Genomic DNA, 24,446 nt, shown 5'->3' with positions numbered 1-24,446 from the left:
AGAACATGTCTTTGTGTGACATCTAGTGGACAAAAAAGGACTGCATCAAATGAGGAGCACTTCACATAATTTTTGGTCAGTCATACCATGCTGGACTTTGGTACAGGACCTGGCCCCCACTGGCTTACACTCACACTAAGTAGTAATGCTTTGGCCCGTTTGGATGGGCCCTCACTTCTGTACTGCTGTATTACTGCAGTTTGCCTGACAAAGGGCCTAATCTACTAAATGTGCTTAACTCGTCTCAAAGAAATACAAAATAGTCCCTCCTTAAGACGATGAAACAAACATGGTGGAAAACGTCAGATTTTCTCCATTTTTGTCACAGAATTGGCCTACCGCCACTTACCTGCGAGGCCCCAAGTGTGCAATTCTGACAGAAATGAAACCCGCAATTATTCTGTCATGTTTTTTTTGTTTTGTTTTTTTGCAGACTAATGTTTGTGCTGCATAATGACAACAAACAATATTTTATGGTAGTGTCAAGTCGCCCTTTTCTGATACAATGAGGGATGGTTCAATGTAAAACAGCAGAAAGTGAATGGAAAAAAAAAAAAACTAATACAAAATTCAGTAAACTGAAGAGAGAAAACTTAAATAAGAAATGACAAAAAAAAAAAGTTAAAAGAGAGGGGGAAAACATATGCAGCTGTAAAGTTTGCAGAAAAAGAAGCGACAAGCATAACAAGCAGTGTCAGTGGTAATGAGGTCAGGGGGGAGCAGAAAAGGGCCACTGCACCGCATTGGGATGAGATGAGATACATTTGAGTCAGAAGAATGGATAGAACCACTTACTGAGGCTACAGTCTATCCTGATACAATCTGGCGGGAGAGAGAGCGAAATGGTGAGATTAAATCAAAAGAGCAAGAAAGAGAGAGAGAAGAGAAAGAGAGAGACATTTTACATCCTTCAAGGTACATTCTGCAGACAACCAACAATTGCTTTGGGGCCACCATCCGGGGACACACTCGGAGTCAGGATCACCCTTTCACTTCATCAATCCTAGCATTCACCCTTTACACTCTCACATTCTTCTTCCCAAACACTGCAGAAGGCAAGATTGTGCAACAGGAGGAAGATACACTTAAACATTTTATTGGGATTCATTATTCAATAAAAAATAAGAAAATGTAAAAAAAAAAAAATACAAATAAACATAAATACAGTATACAAAACTGCCCCATGCTGCCATATTTTGCAGGATGAACAGAAAATACATTCAGTAAATACATTACAAAAATCTTGTTTTATTAAATCAAATATTAATGATATTTATCTATTCATAATATACTCCTAATAACCCATATTAACCTTGCATATTTATATCCGTTCCATTTAAATTATTATATACATACTATTGTTCTTGTAGTACTCATTGGGTTAAATATGGGACCTCCAACATGTGTTTCCATCTCATAAGTCTCATGTGTATGACAGGTAAATTCCTTAAATCCTTGAATCCAAATCAAATCAACAATAGCATGCTAACACAAATAGGAGTGTCCAGACTGGTCTAACATATGTTTTTTTTAGTTTTTCATTGTGTTTTGCGTTTGTAGCTGTAAATGTAGAAATGCCGCTGCTGAATTGGCAGCTGGTTGCATCAACTCTGTGTCTTATTGTCTTTTGCGTCCTTTGTTTTCTTTGATGTTTCCCTCTTGTTTTCTTTTTTTACCTTATTTTTTGACATAATTGTCCCATTGTGGGATGAATAAAGTCTATTTTGTCATATCCTATCATGTAGACTACAGTGGAGCCTCAATTTACAAAACCCTGATAAGAACTTTTCGATTTACAAACCACAGACCGAAAGAAACAGTACTTTGTTGTACGAAAAATTTCCCAGTGTACGGAAATTTTATCCACCCTTTGTGTGCCTGCATAGCAGCCATTTTGTGCCAGGAAGCACAGCCATTGTGAGCGGGCTTATCGATCTTCAGTGCTCAATCAATCAATGGTCTACTTAGTCACAGTGCTAATTTCTACTTGGTGTGTTTTTTATGCCTTTTTACAGCAATGTTCCTAGTTTTGCTAGCTCAATATGAGTCCAAAGAAAGCAATGGACAAGAGATGCGTAGCTTTACAAATTCAGGAAATATCCACAGCCCCTCCCCTCCACCGTCTCCTTTCTTCGACTACTCGGCAAGAAGATTAACCGACAAGGTAAAGTGAATTGTATTTCATATTTCCTAATCATTGTAGCGACCTGGCTGTTAAAATTATGGAGTTTTGTGATTCCAAACTGTGTGTGCACAACAGCGCTAGTGCCAGTGTGTGTACTTGTTGGCAGAGTGGCTGAATAGGAAGAGCGACAGTTCAGCTAGTTGTTGTTTACTGACTTTGTTATTAAATAGAGAGCTGATCCATCACTGATTTGTTATAGTTGTTTGATATACAAACACTTTATGCACAAACTTTTACTAAAATATGGACTATTGTCGAGGTTGGATCCCATTATTCATGTCTACATTGTTTTTATAGAGACATTTGCTTTAATATACAAACCTTTCTATCTAGGAACCCTGTTCTAGAACCAATTACGTTTGTAAATCGAGGTTCCACTGTATCCAAATAATTTTGTAGTTGTTGTATTCCTTTTTTTAAATTATTTTGTTAAATGTTTTACAGATTTATTATTACCTTTTCCCTACACCTGCACGGTTTGTGTCATCCACCTATGTGTGTTCATCTTTGCACAAAACGAAAGGGGTACTTGCCTCCTGCAGCACTTTTGGGAGCTCCAGAGAACAGACCAAACAGCGACAAAAAAGGGTGATCTGCACATCCCAGCTACCTCATGCCTGGTTCATGCAAATGCCCCCCAAAAAATTTCATACGAAAACATTTTTTTTAATTTTTTTCCAGTAATATGATATGCAAGTCTAACAACTAATGGCATTGCATGTGGCAGGGTGGCTGGGCTGTGGTCTCGAGGTGTCAACCACGACAGAATAGTGGACACAAACAGCCGGGGACCAGCGTCACACAAAGCTCTGATAAATGAACAGTACTTAAACTGTATGGGCCACTTGTGTCTGTCAAGTGAATTGTAACAAGCACAAAGGCCATGCCCATGCTACATAAAAAATATATTCTGGAATCTTTATATCTTATATCTTATATCTTTATACAGAATCAAGTAATGAAATAATTACATCACCGTCACTAACATTTACTGTAAATGCTCCAATTATAGTCAAGGCATTTATTTACCTAAATAGCAAAGATGATGAATTTAGGCAAAGTAATCATTAGTCAATCATTATTATACAGTAAATTAAATATTTTCATAGCTAATACATTAAAAAAAACTTGTTTACAACCTTCTAAATACATTTTTCATTTTACATTATGAGAGCCATCACTACATGAAAAAACACTTTAGTCACCTGTACCCACCAACATAGTAATGCTGCCTGAGGCTGAGCTAATCAGTTCCCACAATACTGAACAGTGCACTGATTGGTTTGGTCTCCTCTAGTGGCTAATACTACTGTAGTATTGCCATTTTTAGTTTATTTAGTCATTGTATGCTTTAAAAAAAAAATTATATATCACCCCAAAAATAAGTGATGTGGTGAAGCCAAAGTATTTGACGCGTGCCGTGGCAAGGTATGCCTGTTATTGGAAGCAGGTGATAATTGGAGAGAAGCTGGTATTGAATTTTTAACAAGTTAAAAAAATGTTTGGAGTGTAAAATAAAGTGAAAGGCAGTCATAGCTGTCTCTAACCCAGGTGGTCATTTATGAACAAGTACAACAGCAACCCAATGTTGTAATAGTGGTAAGGAGCAAACTGCTCAGGAAGTATTACCGGAGCTGATGAGTTCATTGTAGACAACGGCAACAATTTAAAGTGCACTGTAAAGCTACTGGTTGTTAACCACTCATTATACTTAAGTCACATATAGGAGCAAGAGGGGCTAGAAAGTGGACTTCTTGTAACCCTCTTGTCCAATTAGATTCAAAACCTTGGACTTAAAAGAACCTAAAAGTTCAAAACATTAGATTAAAAAGATGCCAAAAACTACAGTAAAAATAACACTTCAATCACTGGAAATGTAAATGGACACAAAACCCCTCTTGTCTAGCTTCTAAAGCATTCCCTCCTGCTCTGGTCTGACTCCGCCAAACATTAAATATATCTAAAAAAGTATCCCACACTTCTCTTTTGGAAAGTAAATCTGTACAGCTGTTTTGGGCTTCTACATCGACAACGGTGTGTCGGGCAGGAAATATTTTACAAAAACAAAAAATAAACAAAACATTTTTTTTAAAACTTGGGATATCTCACGGGCTGTATTTTGGGGATCACATTATTAAGGCCTTGGGTTAATTGAACTGAGTCATTATTGAGCCATTTACAGTAACTGTTGCATTATAGGCCACATTAACTATTCATATTTATAAACCTAGTGTGTGTGAGCCGGTCACCAAGGCTGTTTGATCCGAGGCCGCAGACCCACAGGCCATTGAAGGGATGAAAAGTTTTGTGGTTATGGAGAGGTGGCTGTGGATGGGTTAAAGAAAAGAAAAAAAATAAGGAAGAGAGAAAAGAGGAAAGAGCCCCTTGATGTCTCTCTTATGGTGGTTGCTCTTCCTCAGCTCCTGGCAGGATGAAGTTTTGGAGCATGCTAATATTGATGATGCACCATGGGAATCTCTCACATTAGCACACTCCAAAAAAGTTTGAAGAAAAGCAGAGAAGCACCACCTTGAGACTAACAACCAAAGGTAAAAATTAAAAAGATAAAAAGAGAGGGCATATATCATGGAGACAGGGCAAATATATTATGTCTTTGACTGACATCTAGTGGTCAAAAGGGGGTATTTTTTATTCCAAGTAATGTTTTAGTCCAAGTGTGTGTAATATTTTACTTTGTACAAAACAGCAGTGCACATATTTGTATGTCTCTGTATGTACGTGTCTGGAAGTTACCTTTATAAGGCCCAATAGGTCGAGAAAGAGGGACACGGGTTGCAGATGGGGGGAAAAAGGAAGTATGTGGAATGACGGCGGCCTACCGAGGTTGACGGTGAGCTTGACACGGCCCCCATCCAGCTCCAGTCGCAGCGTATCCGCTGACTCCTTGGAGGTGGTGGCCATTAGGAGGCCGTAGGCGCGCTGCGACATGAACCGCAACGCCACGTCCTCTGCCTCTGTGTGCATGGTGACGGGCATGATGATCTTTAGGTACATGCTGCCGTCGTAGCTCAGCACCGTCGCCTCTGAGTCAGAGAGGAAATGTAAAGTTAGAAACATTTTTAGAATGAAAATTGTTCTTATTGCCATAATGAACTGGAGTAAAAATAGAAAATACATGTGATTATCTTTTTCCCAGCAGACAAGAGACATTAAAATGTTGAGAACTTGTTGAATTAGGTCCTGATGTTGAGCAACTCAAACCTAACGTTGAAACATGCTTTTTGACGTTTAATCAATGTTGGGTTCTGACGTTGATTTGACCACTGAAATTTGTTCCTTTTCCAACACAAATATGTTGAAACAACATCCCTTTTGACTACGTTTATTCAATATCAGGTTGTGACGTTGATTTGACCATTGAAATTTGGTCATTTCCCAACCAACAACGTAGATCCAACGTTAGACATCAATGTTGTCTCAATTTACAAACACAACTATTTTGCAACGTTTATTTCAAAGTCACTTTTAAATGACATATATGTATAATCAACATTGCATCAATATTTTGTGCCAGCTGGGTTGGATTTTATCTTGAACGAGATGAGGAAGAAGAGGAGGCACAGGTTATGTGGTGTCCAAATTGCAGCGATGCTTCCAATTGAGGCCCGCAGCTCGTTAGTCATTGGCAAGTGGCATTTGTAAAAATAAAATTAAACAAGACAGCATCGTTACAACAGTATATAATATGTTGTTGTAGAGATGGGCAAACGTGTGATGAGGCATTATGGTCACTATAACTGCTAAAAAACCCAAAATGATAATGTAATGTCAGGTGTTTTAGATGGGGATTATATTATGTGGTAACTGTTACTGTGAATCACATACATTTCCATCACAATTACTCTGCCAAGACATCTTAATACACACGGGTCAAACTAATGGGCCAGTTCTGGCCTGCCACTTCAATTTACCATATTTTCAGGACTATAGGGCGCACGGGATTATAAGGCGCACTGCCGATGAATGGTCTATTTTCGATCCGTTTTCAATTAAAAGGCGCACCGGATTATTTTCTAAATTGAAAACACTTCCTTGTGGTCTACATAACATGTAATGGTGGTTCTTTGGTCAAAATGTTGCATGGATTATGTTTTACAGATCATCTTCGAGCCGCTTTCTGACAGTCGCTTGCGGATGCGTCGTTTTGTGGGCGGTCTTGCTTTCTTACTAAATGCATTAGTTATTTCCATTTGGACAGACAATAAAATATATGTGGCACAGTGTGCAGGTGCAGATTATAGAGCGGCCGTGCCAGCAACTTGCGGGTTCAAGGTTAGATTACAGCTCCCACCATCCTGCCCACGGCTGTTGTGTCCTCGGGAAAAACACTTTACCCTTACCCCTGATGTGTCGTGGTTAGCGCCCTGCACGGCACCTCCCGCCATCAGTGTGTGCATGTGACGTATAATGTAAAGCGCTTTGTATATCATTCCAGGTATAGTAAAGAGCTTTATAAATACAGACCATTTACCATGTATGTACTGCATGAATTGACATACCTTTTAAACTTTAATAATATAGCCACAAGATGGCAGAAGAGCTTCACTGTAGTCACAGAATAATTTGCCTCATCTTCTTTCTATGCTGTTGTGCTTTAAAAAGAGGCTCTATCACTCCTATACTACAGAGGAAGGAAGGGGCTGTTTGGGTTGAATGTGATGTACAGCGCCCACTAGTGGGTCCCAGCTCGTCTTACAAGACCCTCGATGGAAGGCACTTGAAATGCATAAGTCTTACATGCATTGTCAAGAATGTTTTACTGGTGCTCCAAGCATAGGGAGGTCACCGGGCTTTTGTAAAGCATGAAAACAATTTTCAATAAAATTCAATAATAAGATTGCTTGAATCAAATTTAGAATGTATAAGACTAACTGCACCCAACTAACTACCCAATTAACTACACCAAAATATGAAATGGTTTGTTCCACTTGGATAGAATCAAACCTAGCATGGAACACGCCACTCAACACAGACGTCATAACAGCATCAAATCTCCCCTTTAGCACTCACACACAGACAGCACTTTTGGAAGAAGGATTAGGTGACAGAATAAATGTAAATATATAATACATCTATTTGTTGCAGCATAAGAAAATGCTATGTGTGCATTTCACTTTTGCATCTCATTGGGCAAAATCCTCAATTTAAGTAAGAAACAGAGGAGTCACTAGTTTTTTTTTAAAGACGGGGGAGACTTAACCCCCAGGAGATGCACCAATAATAATAACAATCAGAATAATGATGATGTATTATTATGAGTCGTATTATCCACTGATGGTAATCTATTTGTATCAGCTAATCTCTCTGAAGTAAAGGAAAACTTGACTGATTATAAACACATTTAAGTGAATAATGACAGGTTACACGATTTAAAAAGAATTTGTTTGCAAATGTGTTAGCTTTTTTTTTTCAACATAACCAAATTATTAGGAAGTGGTTTATCTAGATATGTTGTAGATACTGTATTTTAATCCCATCAACTACTGTATCTTATAATGGGACCATATCTGGGGTCCAAGGTCTGATCTGTTATGTTGTCCCTACAGCATCACCTTAAACCCACCTATCTCGCAGTTGGTGCCAAGATATCCAGTGCCTGTGCAATCGCATATGTAACGGTTCCAGCCCTCTTTGCACAGCCCACCATTGCCACAGGGGGCGCTGCTGCAGCGCTTCTGCAGCTCACGGGTGCAGAAGCTGCTGACGCCAAGGGCGCTTTGGATCTCGGCCAGGCGCCGCACATCTCGGCTCTTGCCGTCGATGAAGAGGTCACGGACGCAGCCCACGTAGCCATAGTTGAGCAACGCTGTCCACACCTCGGGCGGAAGAATGAGCTCCGTCTTGGACTCGGGCAGGCCGCCTAGGTACATGTCGCTGTCCAGGTCGAGGATCTCGCTGCCCTCTGGTGAGCTGAAGGGCATGCTGCGGCTGTTGACTGAGATGGAGCCTGAAAGAAGAAACAACATTTTGGGGTCTATGCATAACAGCAGTTCGCAAATGATTGTGTGCACACGACAAAGGACAGGGATGAAAAAAAAATCCAGCATCTGTCTAATGTGCTGCTAACATGCTAAATGGAGGAGAAAGGAAGCAGAATGCAGCAGGTGAAACAAAGGCCCCCTCTCTCACTCGCTTTCTGTGATTAACAGCTCTGTCTTAATTTTCTATTAAAAGCCAATTACAGCAGAAGCAGCAGCAAGCTCGCATGCAGACAGACACAAACACTTTCTCATTTACAACAACACACCATTAGAAGGAAGATGGAGCATCCACCACGCTTGGCCATCATGCAATATTTCATAAAGGCAGATGTTCCCATTTGTGACAATGCGAGACGGTCTTATAGTGCATCAAAATAAACATAAATAGGAAAAAAAGACTTCTTACCTTTCCTTCCTTCTCTCTGGAAGTCCACATGACACCATTCTCCGTCATTGACCTTTTTGTGGCTGGCTTTCAGTTTTGTTTTACCGGAGCCCATATCAATCAGCAAGTACAAGAAGCCATCCAGAAGCTCCACGGCGAAGTAATCCGTCTTCAGCTCCCTCCCGGGCTTCTGCTCCTTGGGACTCTGAGGGCGCCCGTGGCTGAAAAGCAGGAGGCCACTGGGCTCTGAGGTGCGGAAATCAAAGGAGATGGATCCCGTTTTCTTAGTGTTCCACTTTGGAAGCGAAATGAAAGACTCGGGGGTCTCAAATGTGACCGGGTCCAGGGCGGCCACGTCCTCGCAGCGGAACACCAGGTCGCCGTTTAAGGAGATTTTAGGGTCACGTTCTATGGCCAGACGGGAGAGCTCCAGCTTGAAGTCGTTGTTTTTGTACACAACCTTGAGGGCAGAAAGGTCGTAGGTGACTCGAGAACATGTTTCATTAACGTAAATGTTTGGTTTATAATTCATAAGGGACATTGTTCTATTAGTTTAATTATTTTACAATAATGTTCACCTATTTCCTCACAATAATTAAATGGGTTATACTTGTATAGCGCTTTTCTACCTTCAAGGTACTCAAAGCGCGTTTGACACTATTTCCACATTCACCCATTCACACACACATTCACACACTGATGGCGGGAGCTGCCATGCAAGGCCCTAACCACCATCAGAAGCAAGGGTGAAGTGTCTTGCTCAAGGACACAACAGATGTGACGAAGTTTGTAGAAGGTGGGGATCGAACCAGGAACCCTCAGGTTGCTGGCACGGCCACTCTCCCAACTGTGCCACGCCGCCCCCAATTCCATCCATCCATCCATCCATTTCTACCGCTTGTCCCTCTTGGGGTTTTACGGGGGTGGCTGAAACCTAACCCAGCTGCATTCGGGCGGAACACCCTGGACAAGTCACCACCTCATCACAGGGCCAACACAGAGAGACAGACAACATTCACACTCACATTCACACACTAGGGCCAATTTAGTGTTGCCAATCAACCTATCCCCAGGGGTCGAACCCAGGACCTTCTTATTGTGAGGCCCCAGCACTTAGCCCTGTTTCACCGTGCTGCCTTGTATTGAAATTGTGTTGTCCAAAAATTTGTTTTTTTTCCTCTTTTATTTAATCGGCCAAGCTAAATTCCAAAATTCAGGGAGGGCAAAATAATACATGTAAATAAGCCAGTGGTGTACAAAGTTTACTTTGTGTTACATGTTAATATTAATAACAAATATTCATATTTAAATATATTTATTACTTCTTTTTTTTTATGTTTTATGAAAATACATGCATCATAGCCAATTATGCAAATTACATGATACTCCCACCACCACAAACGATTGGCAATCTAGCCGCATACCAAATAAGGATTGTTACCATGCAACAGCACCACGAGTGAGGAATGTAGCCTCATACTGCCATGTAAGGTAGGAGAGATTGTCACAAATGTGCATAATTCAATTGACATGCAACTCTGCATCTTTTATGGACAAAATTGAACCTCAAAACATTTAAAAGGGTAATTTTCTGCAGATTATCACCATTTACAGGTGTTCTGGAACCAGTTCCTATTAGATATTTAATCCGATCGCTTTCAAACTTTACCCAGACAGATTTGAGATATGGAGGATGCTAAATTTCGAGTGGTTAGGTTTTCATTGTAGGATGTGGCCGGAGCATGGAGACAAAGATTATCCTTTTCCCTAGAATGTCACAACTTTACTGTAGAGCAGAGGATTACATAGCTTGCGGAAAAAATATAATAATCTATCGATTTTATGATTAAAAAGAAATCTGACAGCTCAGTCACAAAAATGTTACAATAAAATTAACAGTGGTTTTACACTAAAATACTGCAAATTGAATAACTGTACTACTGTTGTTTTTAAGTTAAAATTATGGTGACTGAGCTGTCATATTTTCACTGTAAAATCCATGGCCATTTTTCACAGTGCATTACTGTACATTGAAAAGCAGTACTGATGTTGTTTTACCGCAACATTCTGGCGACTGAGCTGCTACTTTTTTACTGTAAAATCTGTGTTCCCTGTTTTTACAGTGCTTACTGTAAAAAGAAAAATGGTACCACTGAGGATTTTACAGTAAATTTCTGGCGACTGAGCAGCCAGGTTTTTACAGTGAATTCTATTGACTTTTTGTTACAGTATAGCCTTGCGGACATGCCATCCTCAATGACTGTGCAGCTTGAAAAAGGTCAGTATGAATATGTATTACATTTGGTCGTCACCCTTTCCTGCCAAACAAAATGACACGACGGGCAAAATTTGGACCAGCGGGCCTCACTTTGGGCATCCCTGCTTTAGCATATCAGTATGTGGAATTAAATAATGGAATGGATTGAGCAAAGAAGTCAATCAATTTACAAATATGGTCCAACTTAGGAAGCTTAAAACCTGCTCAGTGGCCTTGTGGTTAGGTCGTGAGTTCAAACCCCGGCCGAGTCATACCAAAGACTATACAAATGGGACCCATAGCCTCCCTGCTTGTCACTCAGCATCAAGGGTTGGAATTGGGGGTTAAATCACCAAAATGATTCGCGAGCGCGGCCACCGCTGCTGCTCACTGCTCCCTTCACCTCCCAGGGGGTGGAACAAGGGAATGGGTCAAATGCAGAGAGTAAATTCACCACACCTAGTGTGTGTGTGGCTATCAGTGGTACTTTAACTTTTAACTTTAACTGTTCAAACTACAACTCTTTACAAAGTAGAAGGAAGAATAATTATGATAATGTCTTGAACTTATTGAAAATTAGATATTATTCCTATCATAATGTGAATCATAATGGACTTAACTATTTATGAAGAAAACTGATGCAATAAGAATTCATTCATCCATCAATTTTCTACCGCTTGTCCCTCTCGGGGTTGTGGGGGTGCTGGAGCCTATGCAAATGTATTTCGCAAATTGAGAACAGAAAGTGAACATATGTATTATTTTTTGTGATAAAGCAGAACAGGGGTAGGATTAAATACGATTTTCTTTTTCCTACTCCTTTTCGGAAATGTTGTAAAGAAAAATTAAAATATGTAAAAATAAATGTGATGTGTCATACTGAAACTTCAACCAACATTACTGTTATAATTAAACAAGTCACTTTTGCATAATAGGGGACAATTTCACCTACTTAAGTTATGTACGTGTTCTATTAGTTGAAGGGCATTTAACTTTTTGGACAAAACCAACTACATTCATGTTTTTAGTCCTTTAAACTAACCAACAGAAGCTTTTTTTAAACTGTACTGTAGGTCATAGTGGAGGACATTGTTCCGGATGCTAAATGATTTGCTGAGAATGTCCTTCACGCTTTGGATGATTCAAACCCTGAGCAATCACTTGGCGTCTACAGTACATGTAGCTTTTACTGAAAGTACGGGTGCTCCACAATAAGACGATAAGCATGGAACAAGTGAAAGATGGATCCATTTTAGCAATTATAAAAACTGTTGCTGTAGAGAAGAAATAAATGTGAAGCGCATATGCAAAAACAAGCTTGTGCGGCAGTGCAGACATACGAAAACATGGACGTTGCCTGCAGCCTTGACGCACACAGCCTTTGATGAAATATGCCAGTGCATATTTTTCCGAAGTGTGTGTGTGTTTGTCTTTGTATCCATAATAGATTCAAAAGCTACAGGCAAACTAAATTATCCCTGCCTCTTGTTGTTTTTCGTATTTGTTGAACACCTTCCAGACAGCATTCAGGAGCGCCGGCTGTCCTCCAGGTAATGGCGCGCGGCGGCTTTTACGAGTTTGCATGTCTGTTTGTATGTGCGTTTTTTCCCCCTGAGCTGTGGCGCTCTTCACGGTCCTTCACACAACAACAACACACACACTGACAGGTAATGGGCTAAGAAATTCACTCGCTGCATTTGTTTTCTTCAGCTGCCACAGCTCCAAGGTTAAAAAGGCTGCTTTATTCTGTGCAAAGTGGATTTTTGACACATTATTGTTAATATTTATAATTACTTTAACCTTTATTGCAGGGATATCATGTGACATGTCTTTCCAAAAATGTATACTATAGGCCTCTTTTCACCAAAAGTTCTGGAACATTTGGTTGCTGGAATGTCTAGTTCGTTGAACTAGAGGTTCCTGCAGAAGAGTGTGGTTTGTGTTTCCACCACATTTCACAGTTCAGGGTAGTTTATACAAATCAGGCCGATGACATATGGAGAAGTGGTTTACTATATTTATACACTGATACCATGTAAATGAACAAACATTAGGTCACAGTTCTTTTACTAAAAAATAAATAAATAAATAATATATATATATATATATATATATATATATATATATATATATATATATATATATATATATATATATACATACATACACATTTATATATATATATATATATCAGCTGTGACCAACATAGTAAAATTCAGCTTTCGATACTAACGTTGAATACCACTGATATTCTTAACTAATATCATTCCCTCTAGAACAGTGGTTCATAACCTTTTTGGAGGTACCGAACCCCACCGGTTTCATATGCGCATTCACCGAACCCTTCGTTAGTGAAAAATAAAAAAAATTCAAATTCAAGACAAAGTTATATGTTTTTTTACTGGTGCTCAAAATGAACCGTGCATGAACATCACCTTGTTCAAAGAACAAAACTAACACAGTGCATGAACTCACAACAAATTACACACCTGAAAACCAGTGTGACTTCTGCTGTTGCCATATTAATAATACGAAGATAGGGAGAAGTTTTTATTTACACGATGAGTCGGGTGTGTCTTGACCTCCGCGGCGGAGGCTCCACCGAACCCCTGAGGCCGACTCACCGAACCCCTAGGGTTCGATCGAACCCAGGTTAAGAACCACTGCTCTAGAATTTTGCCATGCCGTGATCGCGGGAATTCACGCAAATTCAAGCAAATCAGACGAAATATGCAAGGTCTCACGTGGTCCAAACAGCGCAATTTCCCCACATATTTTGGATAATCCGCATAATTTTCGACAATGAATTTTGTCTGTAATATCTAATCAACATTTTTTTTAGTGTGTAGTCAAAGCAGGAACTGCAATGTGTAACAATACATCAACTATTTAATGTGGCACAGTTGTCGTTGTCCTGCACACAGGAATAGGAACCGGGAGGATTGGAGAAAGAAGCATTCGTCCCACCCAAAAAATATACCGCGGAGGTATACACACGTTGCATGTTCTCCCCGTGACTGCGTGGGTTCCCGCCGGGTACTCCGGCTTCCTCCCACCTCCAAAGACATGCACCTGGGGATAGGTTGATTGGCAACACTAAAAATTGGCCCAAGTGTGTGAATGTGAGTGTGGATGTTGTCTGTCTATCTGTGTTGGCCCTGCGATGAGATGGCGACTTGTCCAGGGTGTACCCCGCCTTCCGCCTGAATGCAGCTGAGATAGGCTCCAGCACCCCCCGCGACCCCGAACGGGACAAGCGGTAGAAAATGGATGGATGTATGGGTACACACACTTTTATTTTGAAAGCACGACACAGTGTCATGTGACTGACGGTCTTTTGGGAACTTTGCCATGAATTTTGCTTGTTTATAACGTCTTGCCGTTTGTTTAAGTTCATATTTAGAAACAGTGTCTTTTGAGTTAAGTCACCTTAATTCTGGCATGGTCACTCTTCCATTATTTAATTGCTAACTTGGTCAGTGTTCCCAAGTAACGTCAATGCAAGCTAAAATGTTTTGTCACCCCCTTCCAGATAGCAAAATGCCATCACTAAAAAAAGAGTTAATGAGTAGCAGGACATATTCTGTTATTTTAAAAAGAGTAATATCAGTGTGAGTAACAGTTAGACTACAACACAAAGACAACACCGAATTACATTCGACCATTTATCAATATGTATAACATTATATCAGATATTATGTGCAATTACTGTATGTCTTACAGTAGGACTGATAGTACATAGAGTAGTGAGGCAGTTGAAGTAATGAAAGGAAGGACGTTTACAGTAGGTTAGGTCAGCCTCTCAGTGCATGGCCACGTGTCTACTACCAGGTGAGATATGCAGAAAATATAATCTAGAACTAACTTTTACCAAGTTTGAGACGAAGCAGAAACAGTCGCCGGCGTAAAAAAGTATTAGCTCACTGCTATTAATGCACCGCTAAAATAGGCTGTTTGCGTTAGCGCTTATAATAACAATATCGCTCATATTTGGTTAATATTTAGGTCATGACAAGTAAATTATATATTGTTGGCTGTTTCTGGATGTCAATTGAGGACCCTTGATCTGTTGACTCAATTGTAGGATATTTATTTACGACTTCGAGTAAATAAAAAAAAAAAAACCACAAGCTTATGTGTTCTTGTCCTACATAAGGATTGTGAATGATAGATAGCACATATCTTTCCAATGTTTGCATATTTCCAGTACGACCAATCTAAAGAAATGGTTTGAGTGCAGAAGCGTTCCCATCCTGTGGTCGAATCTACGAAAAATGGCACGAGATATTCGAGGCATAATATTCAAAATGGCAGTCAGAAATTGTGGCATTTTGTGATGTTTTAACGGTATTTTCACATAATTTGCCAATTTTAAATACAATTGGATACGGTTTAATGGACACAGTGAAAAAACAATTAAGCATATGAAGCCAACTTGTTTTAACTATTAGTATTTCAATGCCATCACCTATATCAGTATTTACAATATATCTATCCATCTATGTATGTGTATGTATATATATATATATATATATATATATATATATATATATATATATATATATATATATATATATATATATATATATATATATATCCATCTATGTATGTTTATATATATATACATATACATATATATATATATATATGTATATTGTAAGGACGGGATAGTGGTTCCTTTAGAGTTGGGGCACGATGGACAGATTCCGGCCAGAGAATCCTGTAATCATCTTTATTGCTGAAAGGTGTGTGTGTGTGTGTGTGTGTGTGTGTGTGTGTGTGTGTGTGTGTGTGTGTGTGTGTGTGTGTGTGTGTGTGTGTGTGGTATAAAGAAATAGAGAAAGAGGAAACATTACAATCCAATTACATATTCATTAATATGCAGCAATATACATGCATATGCATACATAATATAATATAGTATGAAGGTGTGCATAATAACAACATACAGTATATACTGCACATGAACTACAACAGCGTTTCTCAAAGTGTGGGGCGCGCCCCACTGGTGGGGAATAGAGACATGACAGGTGGGGCGCGAGGAACGGGAGGAAATTTCACTTTAATTTTTAAAAAAAAATTATATTCTTAGATTTTTTTTTTTTACTATGCTTTCATTTTCTATACACACTGTAAATCACTTTGTGATTCTGTCTGTGAAATCTGCTATATAAATAAATGTAAATTACTTATTTTTCCTGTAGGCTTTAAATTTCTGGAGGAGCGAAAGTTTGACAGACATAGCAACAGTAACTAATGGGGGCGGGGCTAAGCGGAACAAATTTGACGAGACAAGCGCAGCAAAATTAAAAGCTGTCCCACTGTCAAACGACGCAGTGGCGAGACGTATATGCGACATTGCAAGTGATCTTGAGGAACAACTCGTAGACAAATTAAAAGAAAGTCGTTTTGCTTTACAAGTGGACGAAGCTACTGACAGCAATAAAGACTGCCTGTTCATCGCATACGTCCGCTTTGTGAATGGCGAGTCACTGTGCGAGGATTTGCTGTTTTGCAAATACATAAAAAATAGAGCCACTGCTGATGAGCTGTTCAAGATAATGGACAGTTTCCTCAAAGAACACGACCTAAATGGGAAAACTGTGTGGGCTTTTGCTCTGATGGCGCACAGACCATGGCAGGGTCAAGAAACAGGCTGTAGGCTTTAATAAAGAGGGTTGCGCCAAATGCGCATTGGACACACTGCGTCATTCACCGGGAAGCACTCGCGTCAAGGCAGCTCAGCCCCGAACTCAATGAGGTTTTAACATGTTGTGAGCGCGGTACATTTGATCAAAACACGACCACTGAAAGCGTGACTGTTCTCTGCACTGTGTGAGGAAATGGGAGCTGATCATACGGCCGTGCTGTTTCACAGTGAATCAAAGTGGCTCTCCCGGGGCAAAGTGCTGTCACTTGCCCTGTCTTGCCAAATGCATAGCTCCTCTTTTTTTTGCAAAGATTGCAAAGTGGCACTTTTATTTTATTTATTATTGAACTTGATGCAAGTTATTTGATTTATTATTGAACTTGATGCAAGTTATAACACTTTTATTTGATTTATTATTGAACTTGATGCAAGTTATAACACTTTTATTTGATTTATTATTGAACTTGATGCAACTTATAACACTTTTTTTGATTTATTATTGAACTTGATGCAAGTTATAACACTTTTATTTGATTTATTATTGAACTTGATGCAAGTTATAACACTTTTATTTGATTTATTATTGAACTTGATGCAAGTTATAACACTTGTATTTGATTTATTATTGAACTTGATGCAAGTTATAACACTTTTGTTTTATTTATTATTGAACTTTATGCAAGTTATTTTATTTCTTATTGAACTTGATGCAAGTTATACCACAGCTGCACAGTTATTTTATTCATTATTGAACTTGATGTTATTTTATGTTATTGAGTTTGAATGTATACAACTTGATGTTACTTGATGTTCAATAAATTTGAAAATGTTAAGCTTGGCATTAGCGTTCTGTTGTGGCGATGGGGGCAGGTGGGGCTTGAAAACTCCCCCTTGTCCAAAGTGGGGGATGACAAAAAAAGTTTGAGAACCACTGAACTACAACAAGTTTCTAAGCTTCAGAGCCATAAATGGCGATTATGTGGTCTTTGTCGCCCTCTATAGGCCAAATTACGCAGTCGCAGTTGCAATAGCGTTACATAAGCAACGCGTGAAGGGAAATGTTGTCAACGAGACTAATTACCTCCCAATTTACCCAAAACCATCTCAACTTAGCATACGATGTGCCAAACATGTGCAGAAGTAGCAAGGCACGACATTCAGTTCAAATGTTGTATTTATATGACAAAACTTACATTTAGTCGTCAACGCACACAAGGCTGGCTGCCACCATTGATCGAAAACGGGCTGTTCTGACAAAGACGTGATTGAAGGGGGAAATGACGTCACAGATTGAATTACCAAATTAAAGGCACAGGAACATGACAGAACTAATTAACTGCACACAATAGGCTTTTGTAAAATTATATATATATATATATATATATATATATATATATATATATATATATATATATATATATATATATGTCTTAATTAGATTATCCAAAAAATAGTGCTCGATACCGTGGTAGAGCGCAATATGTATGTGTGGGGAAAAAAATCACAAGACTACTTCATCTCTACAGGCCTGTTTCATGAGGGGTTCCCTCATATATATATATATATAAATAATAATTTATTTATTTATATATATATATATATATATATACACACACACACACCTCTTCAAAGCATATGTTTGAATGCCTTGTGACATTTTCACAATTAGGGTGCAGAATTAAGAAATACGTAAGAAATGCTTGATAAAGCATACCTGCCAACTTTTGAAATCAGAAAAACCTAGTAGCCAGGGTCCAGGGGCCGCAGGCCCCGGTAGGTCCAGGACAAAGTCCTGGTGGGGGGTTCAGGGGGTCGAAGCCCGCCGACGCAAAATGATTAATTAAAAAAATCCAAGATGGCGGCGCGCACAGACGCAGCGGCTTACGGCTCTCCATTTCAGTGCTCTTTCTTCCTTCTTTTCTTCATGTTTTTTTTCCTTTTGTGCACCACCTGTACTGCAAACACCCGGTACACCCGCCAGTCACTCTTGGATATCGGTAACTCGCACCAGATATCTGTTTCGAGCGACTTTCACCACGAGCACAACATCCCAGATGACATAGCGAGAGCACAGGGCTCTCCGTGGTTTGTTGTCGGGTCTGGGAGACGGCGCAGACGGAGGAGGGAGAGGAAGCAGAAGCGTGGCCGCAGGTCCGGCGTCTTGCTCAGGCTTAGGAAACAACCCCACAAGCCACCTCTACCGAGCCTGTTCCTCTCTAATGCCAGATCCCTTGTACAGAAGATGGACGACCTGGAGTTACAACTTGCTGGAAACCGCTATGTTCGGGACTGTTGTGCTATGATTATCACCGAAACCTGGCTTCACCCGGAAATACCCGATGCTAGCATGCAGCTAGCCGGACGCACTCTGCTCCGCCGGGACAGAACTAAGGACTCCGGTAAGAGCAGAGGAGGGGGGCTCTGTATCTACGTGCATGAGAACTGGTGCAACAACGGGACAATCACTAAAAAGCACTGTTGCCCGGACGTGGAGTACATGTCTGTTAGATGTCGGCCTTTTTTTCTCCCGAGAGAGCTGTCTGTTGTTATCATCACGGCTGTGTATATTCCACCGGACGCCAAAGTAAACACAGCGCTCTCTCTTCTGCTGAACACCGTCAATGAACAGCAGCGGGCCCACCCCGACGGTGTTCATATCATAGCAGGGGATTTTAATAAGGCCAATCTGAAGACTGTACTCCCTAAGTTCTACCAGCACGTGAAGTGTTCTACAAGGGGCAAGAACACCCTGGACCACGTGTATACCAACATAAAGCACGCGTACAGAGCTACACCCCTCCCCCAGCTTGGACAGTCAGACCATCTTTCCCTCCTGCTCTCTCCTACCTACACCCCCATCAGACGCCAGGCCAGGCCTATCACAAAGACTGTTATGACCTGGCCTGACGATGCACTCCCCAAACTTCAGGACTGCTTCCAACACACAGACTGGGACCTCTTCCAACAACAGGAGCTGGAGACAGCCACAGGAACGGTGCTGGACTACATAAAGTTCTGCATCGGGAATGTGACTGTGGAAAAAACCATCCGGGTTTACCCCAACAAGAAACCCTGGATGACCAGCCAGGTCCGCACACTCCTCAGGGCCCGCGACGCAGCCTTCAGGTCAGGGGACAGGGCACTGTACAGTGTTGCTAGAGCCGACCTGAAGAGAGGGATTAAAAAAGCAAAGGTGGACCACAGGAGGTGCATAGAGTCCCATCTGTCCGGAAAAAACTCACGGGAGGTGTGGCGGGGCATTCATGACATCACGAACTTCAGAGGCTGCAATATGACAACTGCGGATCAGAGTGCGACACTGGCAGAGGAGCTTAACTGTTTATTTGCCCGTTTCGAAACCCCCCAGCGACACTCATCTGCTCCAGCCCTGCCCCCGCCCCCACCGGGCTCCGGCGCCACTCCACTCACTGTACAGGAGCACAGTGTCAGACGAGTGCTCCTGGCTGTGAACCCCAGGAAGGCTACCGGACCAGACGGAGTACCTGGAAAGGTGCTCAGGACGTGCGCCCACCAGCTCGCTCCCCCCCTCACCAGGATCTTCAACCTCTCCCTGGCTCAGGCAGTCATCCCATCCTGCCTGAAGTCATCTACAATAATCCCGGTGCCGAAGAAGTCTCCCATCACCAGCCTGAATGATTACCGACCAGTGGCCCTCACTCCGGTAATCATGAAGTGCTTCGAGCGACTTGTTCTCCAGCACATCAAGGACCATATCCCTCCAGACTTCGACCCCCACCAGTTCGCATACCGGGCGAACAGGTCCACAGAGGACGCCATCGCTGTTGCTCTCCACTCTGCTCTGAACCACCTGGAGCAGCAGCAGAGCTACGTCCGGATGCTCTCTGTGGACTATAGCTCTGCCTTCAATACAATAATCCCGGACAGACTCTGCAATAAAATGGACACTCTTGGCCTCCCCCCTCTCACAAACGCCTGGATAAGGGACTTCCTAACGGACCGACCCCAGAATGTGAGACTTGGCCCGCACCTCTCATCCTCCCGCACGCTGAGCATCGGCTCCCCACAGGGCTGTGTGCTGAGCCCCCTCCTCTACTGCCTTTACACCCATGACTGCAGTCCGGCCCACAGTGACAACCTTACCGTCAAGTTCGCCGACGATACCACAGTGGTCGGGCTCATCTCCAGGGGTGACGAGGCTGCCTACAGAGAGGAGGTCCTGAAGCTGACGGCCTGGTCTTCGGAGAACAACCTCGCTCTCAACACCAGCAAGACCAGAGAGATCATCGTCGACTTCAGGAGGAGCAGCACCGACCCTGCCCCCCTCTACATCAACGGCGAGCGTGTAGAGAGGGTCCACACCTTCAGGTACCTTGGAGTCCACATCTCTAATGACTTCTCCTGGACAGTCAACACCACATCAATCATCAAGAAGGCTCAGCAGCGGCTACACTTCCTTAGAGTCCTCGGGAAGTACAACCTGAAACCTGACCTGCTGCTGACCTTCTACCGCTCGTCCATCGAGAGCCTGCTGACCTACTGTATTACGGTATGGTACGGCAGCTGCACTGCAGCAGACAGGGAGAGGCTGCAAAGAGTGGTCAAGACGGCTCAGAAGATCATCGGCCGCCCTCTCCCCTCTCTGACGGACATCTACACCTCCCGCTGCCTCAACAGAGCCAGTGCCATCATCAAGGACAGCACCCACCCTGGCTCTGACCTGTTCCACCTGCTGCCCTCTGGGAAGCGCTACAGGTGCATTAAAACCAAAACAAACAGGCTAAAGAACAGCTTCTTCCCCAGGGCCATAACCATCCTGAACGGACTGCCCCATTGTCCCTCATAACTGCCTTCTCTTCGGTGCAATAACCCATTCCACCAACCACCCTGTTTTTGTTTTTGTTTTTTTCATGTATATATTCATTTCACACCATATTCATTGCATTTCTACATTTTTTATATTTTTATATATTTGCACATTGTTTTTCTAGCATGCACACATCGCACTGTATGGAATGGCCTCAATCTCGTTACCTTGCGTAATGACAATAAAGCTGATTCTGATTCTGATTCTGATTCTGATTATTAGCATCCAGACAGGTTAAAATGTTGCTAAAACCATCACTTTTCTATCAGTCACAGTGACTTTTCAAAACAAAAATATTACAGCAAAAATCATATGGGTTGATTGACATGTTTATTCTGTAAGCTAACTTCAATAGTTTTAAATTATTTTGACAGTTAATGCCAGTTATCCTGTCAACCTTTCACAAGACTTCAATTTGTTAATTGAAAGTATAAACAGTATAAACACTTTTTACAGTAAACAAATGGTAAAACAGTACTAAACAATTCCATTAAAAAAAAAATTGGTGTCATTATTAACTTTCTGTCCAAGCTTGTATAATCTACTGCCTTGTTCAATTGTAAAAAATATTCTGTGCCTAAAATTCACATTTCTATCACAATTATCATACTGTAAACATGGTAAGCTAACTTCATTAAAATTAATAGTCCTGTCAATAGCATGGAATTACAATTCAAATGTAGTTTTTTTGTAAGCCTTTCAAAAGAATTCAAAATATGAAAAATTAAGGAACATTTATTTAAGCCATCAGACACTTGAAAAGTGGCACATCACATCTCTAATGTAATCATTTTAACTTTTCAACAGAAATAGCACTGCAAAAATATTAAGGACATACTTCTGTATTTTGGTAGTTATGCTGTCAACATTTAACAAGATTTCTTCAATTTGGACTTGAAAGCATAAATAGTATAAACACTTTTAACAGTATAACAGTACTAAACAATTCCAATAGATAACATTGGTGCCTTTTTGTTGCTAACCCTAAACGTTGAAAGTTTTCCACTTGTATCGCTAGCAACGGCATTAGACTTGTGTTTTTTTGTCCCAACGTGGTCATTTACATCGCTAATTCCTCCCTGTCCGATCGAACAATATTGTCTGCGCAAGGTGCAATTCGCGTAGTTTTCACCCTTTTTGGAACGGGTAATTATTCCCGGATAGGCTTTTGAATATTCTTCACGGAATGACTGCAGTTTTCTTTTCGGTTTAAGACTCGTTTGCGATTTTTCTCCGGCTGATTCCATGATCGTTCGCTCGTTTGGAAACAATGGCAACTGGTGCCTCGTGCTTGGCAGCGGTGCTATAAATAGCCTCGCGCATGGCATTCGGAATGGCTCGATAGGAAGTTACGGGAAGCAGTGTCGATTGTCATTGTTGTTACGCGATTTTGTGAATAAAACTTTAAAATAATATTTTTTTTTTAATTAATGAAAAACCATATTTTTTATCACTGCAACCGTAACCCGGAATAGGTTGATGAAAACCGTACTAATTACGGGAAAACCGGAGTAGTTGGCAGGTATGATAAAGTGTAACAAAATAGTGCAAAGTGTGACAATGTAAACATTGAGAAACGAAAAAATAGTTTTTCTTCCATTTAGTCCTTTCAACCGGAGGTACAAGTGCAGCTCCGTCTAGTATTATTAAATTACAATGGCATTCTGTTTGGATCATACTAGTTTCACACACTTCTCAGTAAATTCACCAAGACGTCACCGTGTAGTTATTGAGTCTGTTTAGCTCATTGGAGAGCTAACTTCCGCAGCTAGTGGGTCCATGACAATGGTGTCTGCTTTGTTTGATCAAGTGCCGTGTTACAGACACCGTTTGGAAACAATTTACAAAATCTTTCTGTCTAAATACCTCATTTTACAACGTATGTATCTGCGGCTTATAGTCCGGTGGAGGTAATACATGGATTTTTTTTTCTTATACAATTTAGTGAGTGTGGCTTATATACTGGTGTGCTCTATAGTCCGGAAAATACGGCGTATATATTTTTTTGTGGATAGCAATTGGTGTCCCCCCAAATCCTAAATTAATTCCTAGGCCCCTGCTCCTGCATAGCTCAGACCTTCTTTTGAGAGAAGAGGCAACAATTACATAACAGTTATGTCGAAGTTTGATAATAATCTCTAATTGTCTTTCATTTACCAACAAAATTACCCCTGTATAGATCACTTTAAACAGTTCACAAATGGTCTTAACGTGCAAGGGGAAATGCGTTGGAACACAAATGAATGTTTAAGACAGATGAACACTTTTCAAGCATAAAGTGTCTGCTCTGTCCATTACGAGGTACAAGGTGTGTTACAAAACCAAAAAACTTGTGTCCCACAAGTTTATTTCTGTAAAAATAATATAAAATTACTATTATTATTTAGGTACAGTAATTTGGGCTTGACACATAGTATTTTACTGTCAACTAGGGTGTAAGTCTAAGTCTGTATAAAATGAGTAAAACATCAATACAGTATCTATTATCCAATGTTTAAGGTTAAGGTTAAAGGATCGTCTACTGACGTCTACTGACTTGTACTGCTCGAAGTGTTGTATGCAGGGGACCAAAGATCTGGAACCGGCTTGATGAGAGCCTCAGGATGCTGTATTCATTCTCCAACTTCAAAAAGAAACTGAAATCATACCTATTAACCACCTATCTCTAATGCCTCATGTGAATGGCTAGTGCTCCTTTAGAGCAGTGGTTCTCAAATGGGGGTACTTGAAGGTAAGCCAAGGGGTACGTGAGATTTTTTTTAAATATTCTAAAAATAGCAACAATTCAAAAATCCTTTATAAATATATTTATTGAATAATACTTCAACAAAATAAATGTTTAGAATTAAGTTCATGAATCCAGATGGATCTCTATTACAATCCCCAAAAAGGGCACTTTAAGTTGATGATTACTTCTATGTGTAGAAATCTTTATTTTTAAGTGAATCACTTGTTTAATTTTCAACAAGTTTTTAGTTATTTTTGTATCTTTTTTTCCAAATAGTTCAAGAAAGACCACTACAAATGAGCAATAGTTTGCACTGTTATACAAATTAATAAATCAGAAACTGACGACATAGTGCTGTATTTTACTTCTTTATCTCTTTTTTTCAACCAAAAA

The 24,446-nt window shown here is 40.6% G+C and overlaps 1 protein-coding gene across 7 annotated transcripts in view; it reads right to left on the bottom strand.

Annotated features, from left to right (window-relative positions):
- Positions 1 to 24,446, bottom strand: part of LOC133606397 (neurexin-2-like) — an 873,942-nt gene that overhangs the window by 426,616 nt on the left and 422,880 nt on the right. For 6 of the 7 annotated variants that reach the window (XM_061960335.2, XM_061960334.2, XM_061960329.2 and 3 more), the window contains 4 exons: positions 8,594 to 9,032; positions 7,770 to 8,153; positions 5,026 to 5,229; positions 796 to 822 (listed from right to left, as the gene is read on the bottom strand). In XM_061960335.2, coding sequence (XP_061816319.1) covers positions 796 to 822; positions 5,026 to 5,229; positions 7,770 to 8,153; positions 8,594 to 9,032 — 1,054 coding nt within the window. The remainder of the gene's footprint in view (positions 1 to 795; positions 823 to 5,025; positions 5,230 to 7,769; positions 8,154 to 8,593; positions 9,033 to 24,446) is intronic. The other variant, XM_061960331.2, reaches the window with a different exon arrangement.

This window comes from Nerophis lumbriciformis, linkage group LG05 (genome assembly GCF_033978685.3).
Source record: "Nerophis lumbriciformis linkage group LG05, RoL_Nlum_v2.1, whole genome shotgun sequence".
NCBI lineage: Eukaryota > Metazoa > Chordata > Actinopteri > Syngnathiformes > Syngnathidae > Nerophis > Nerophis lumbriciformis.
The sequence above is the reverse complement of the archived record's forward strand: the minus strand, read 5'-3'. Positions and strand labels throughout refer to the sequence as shown.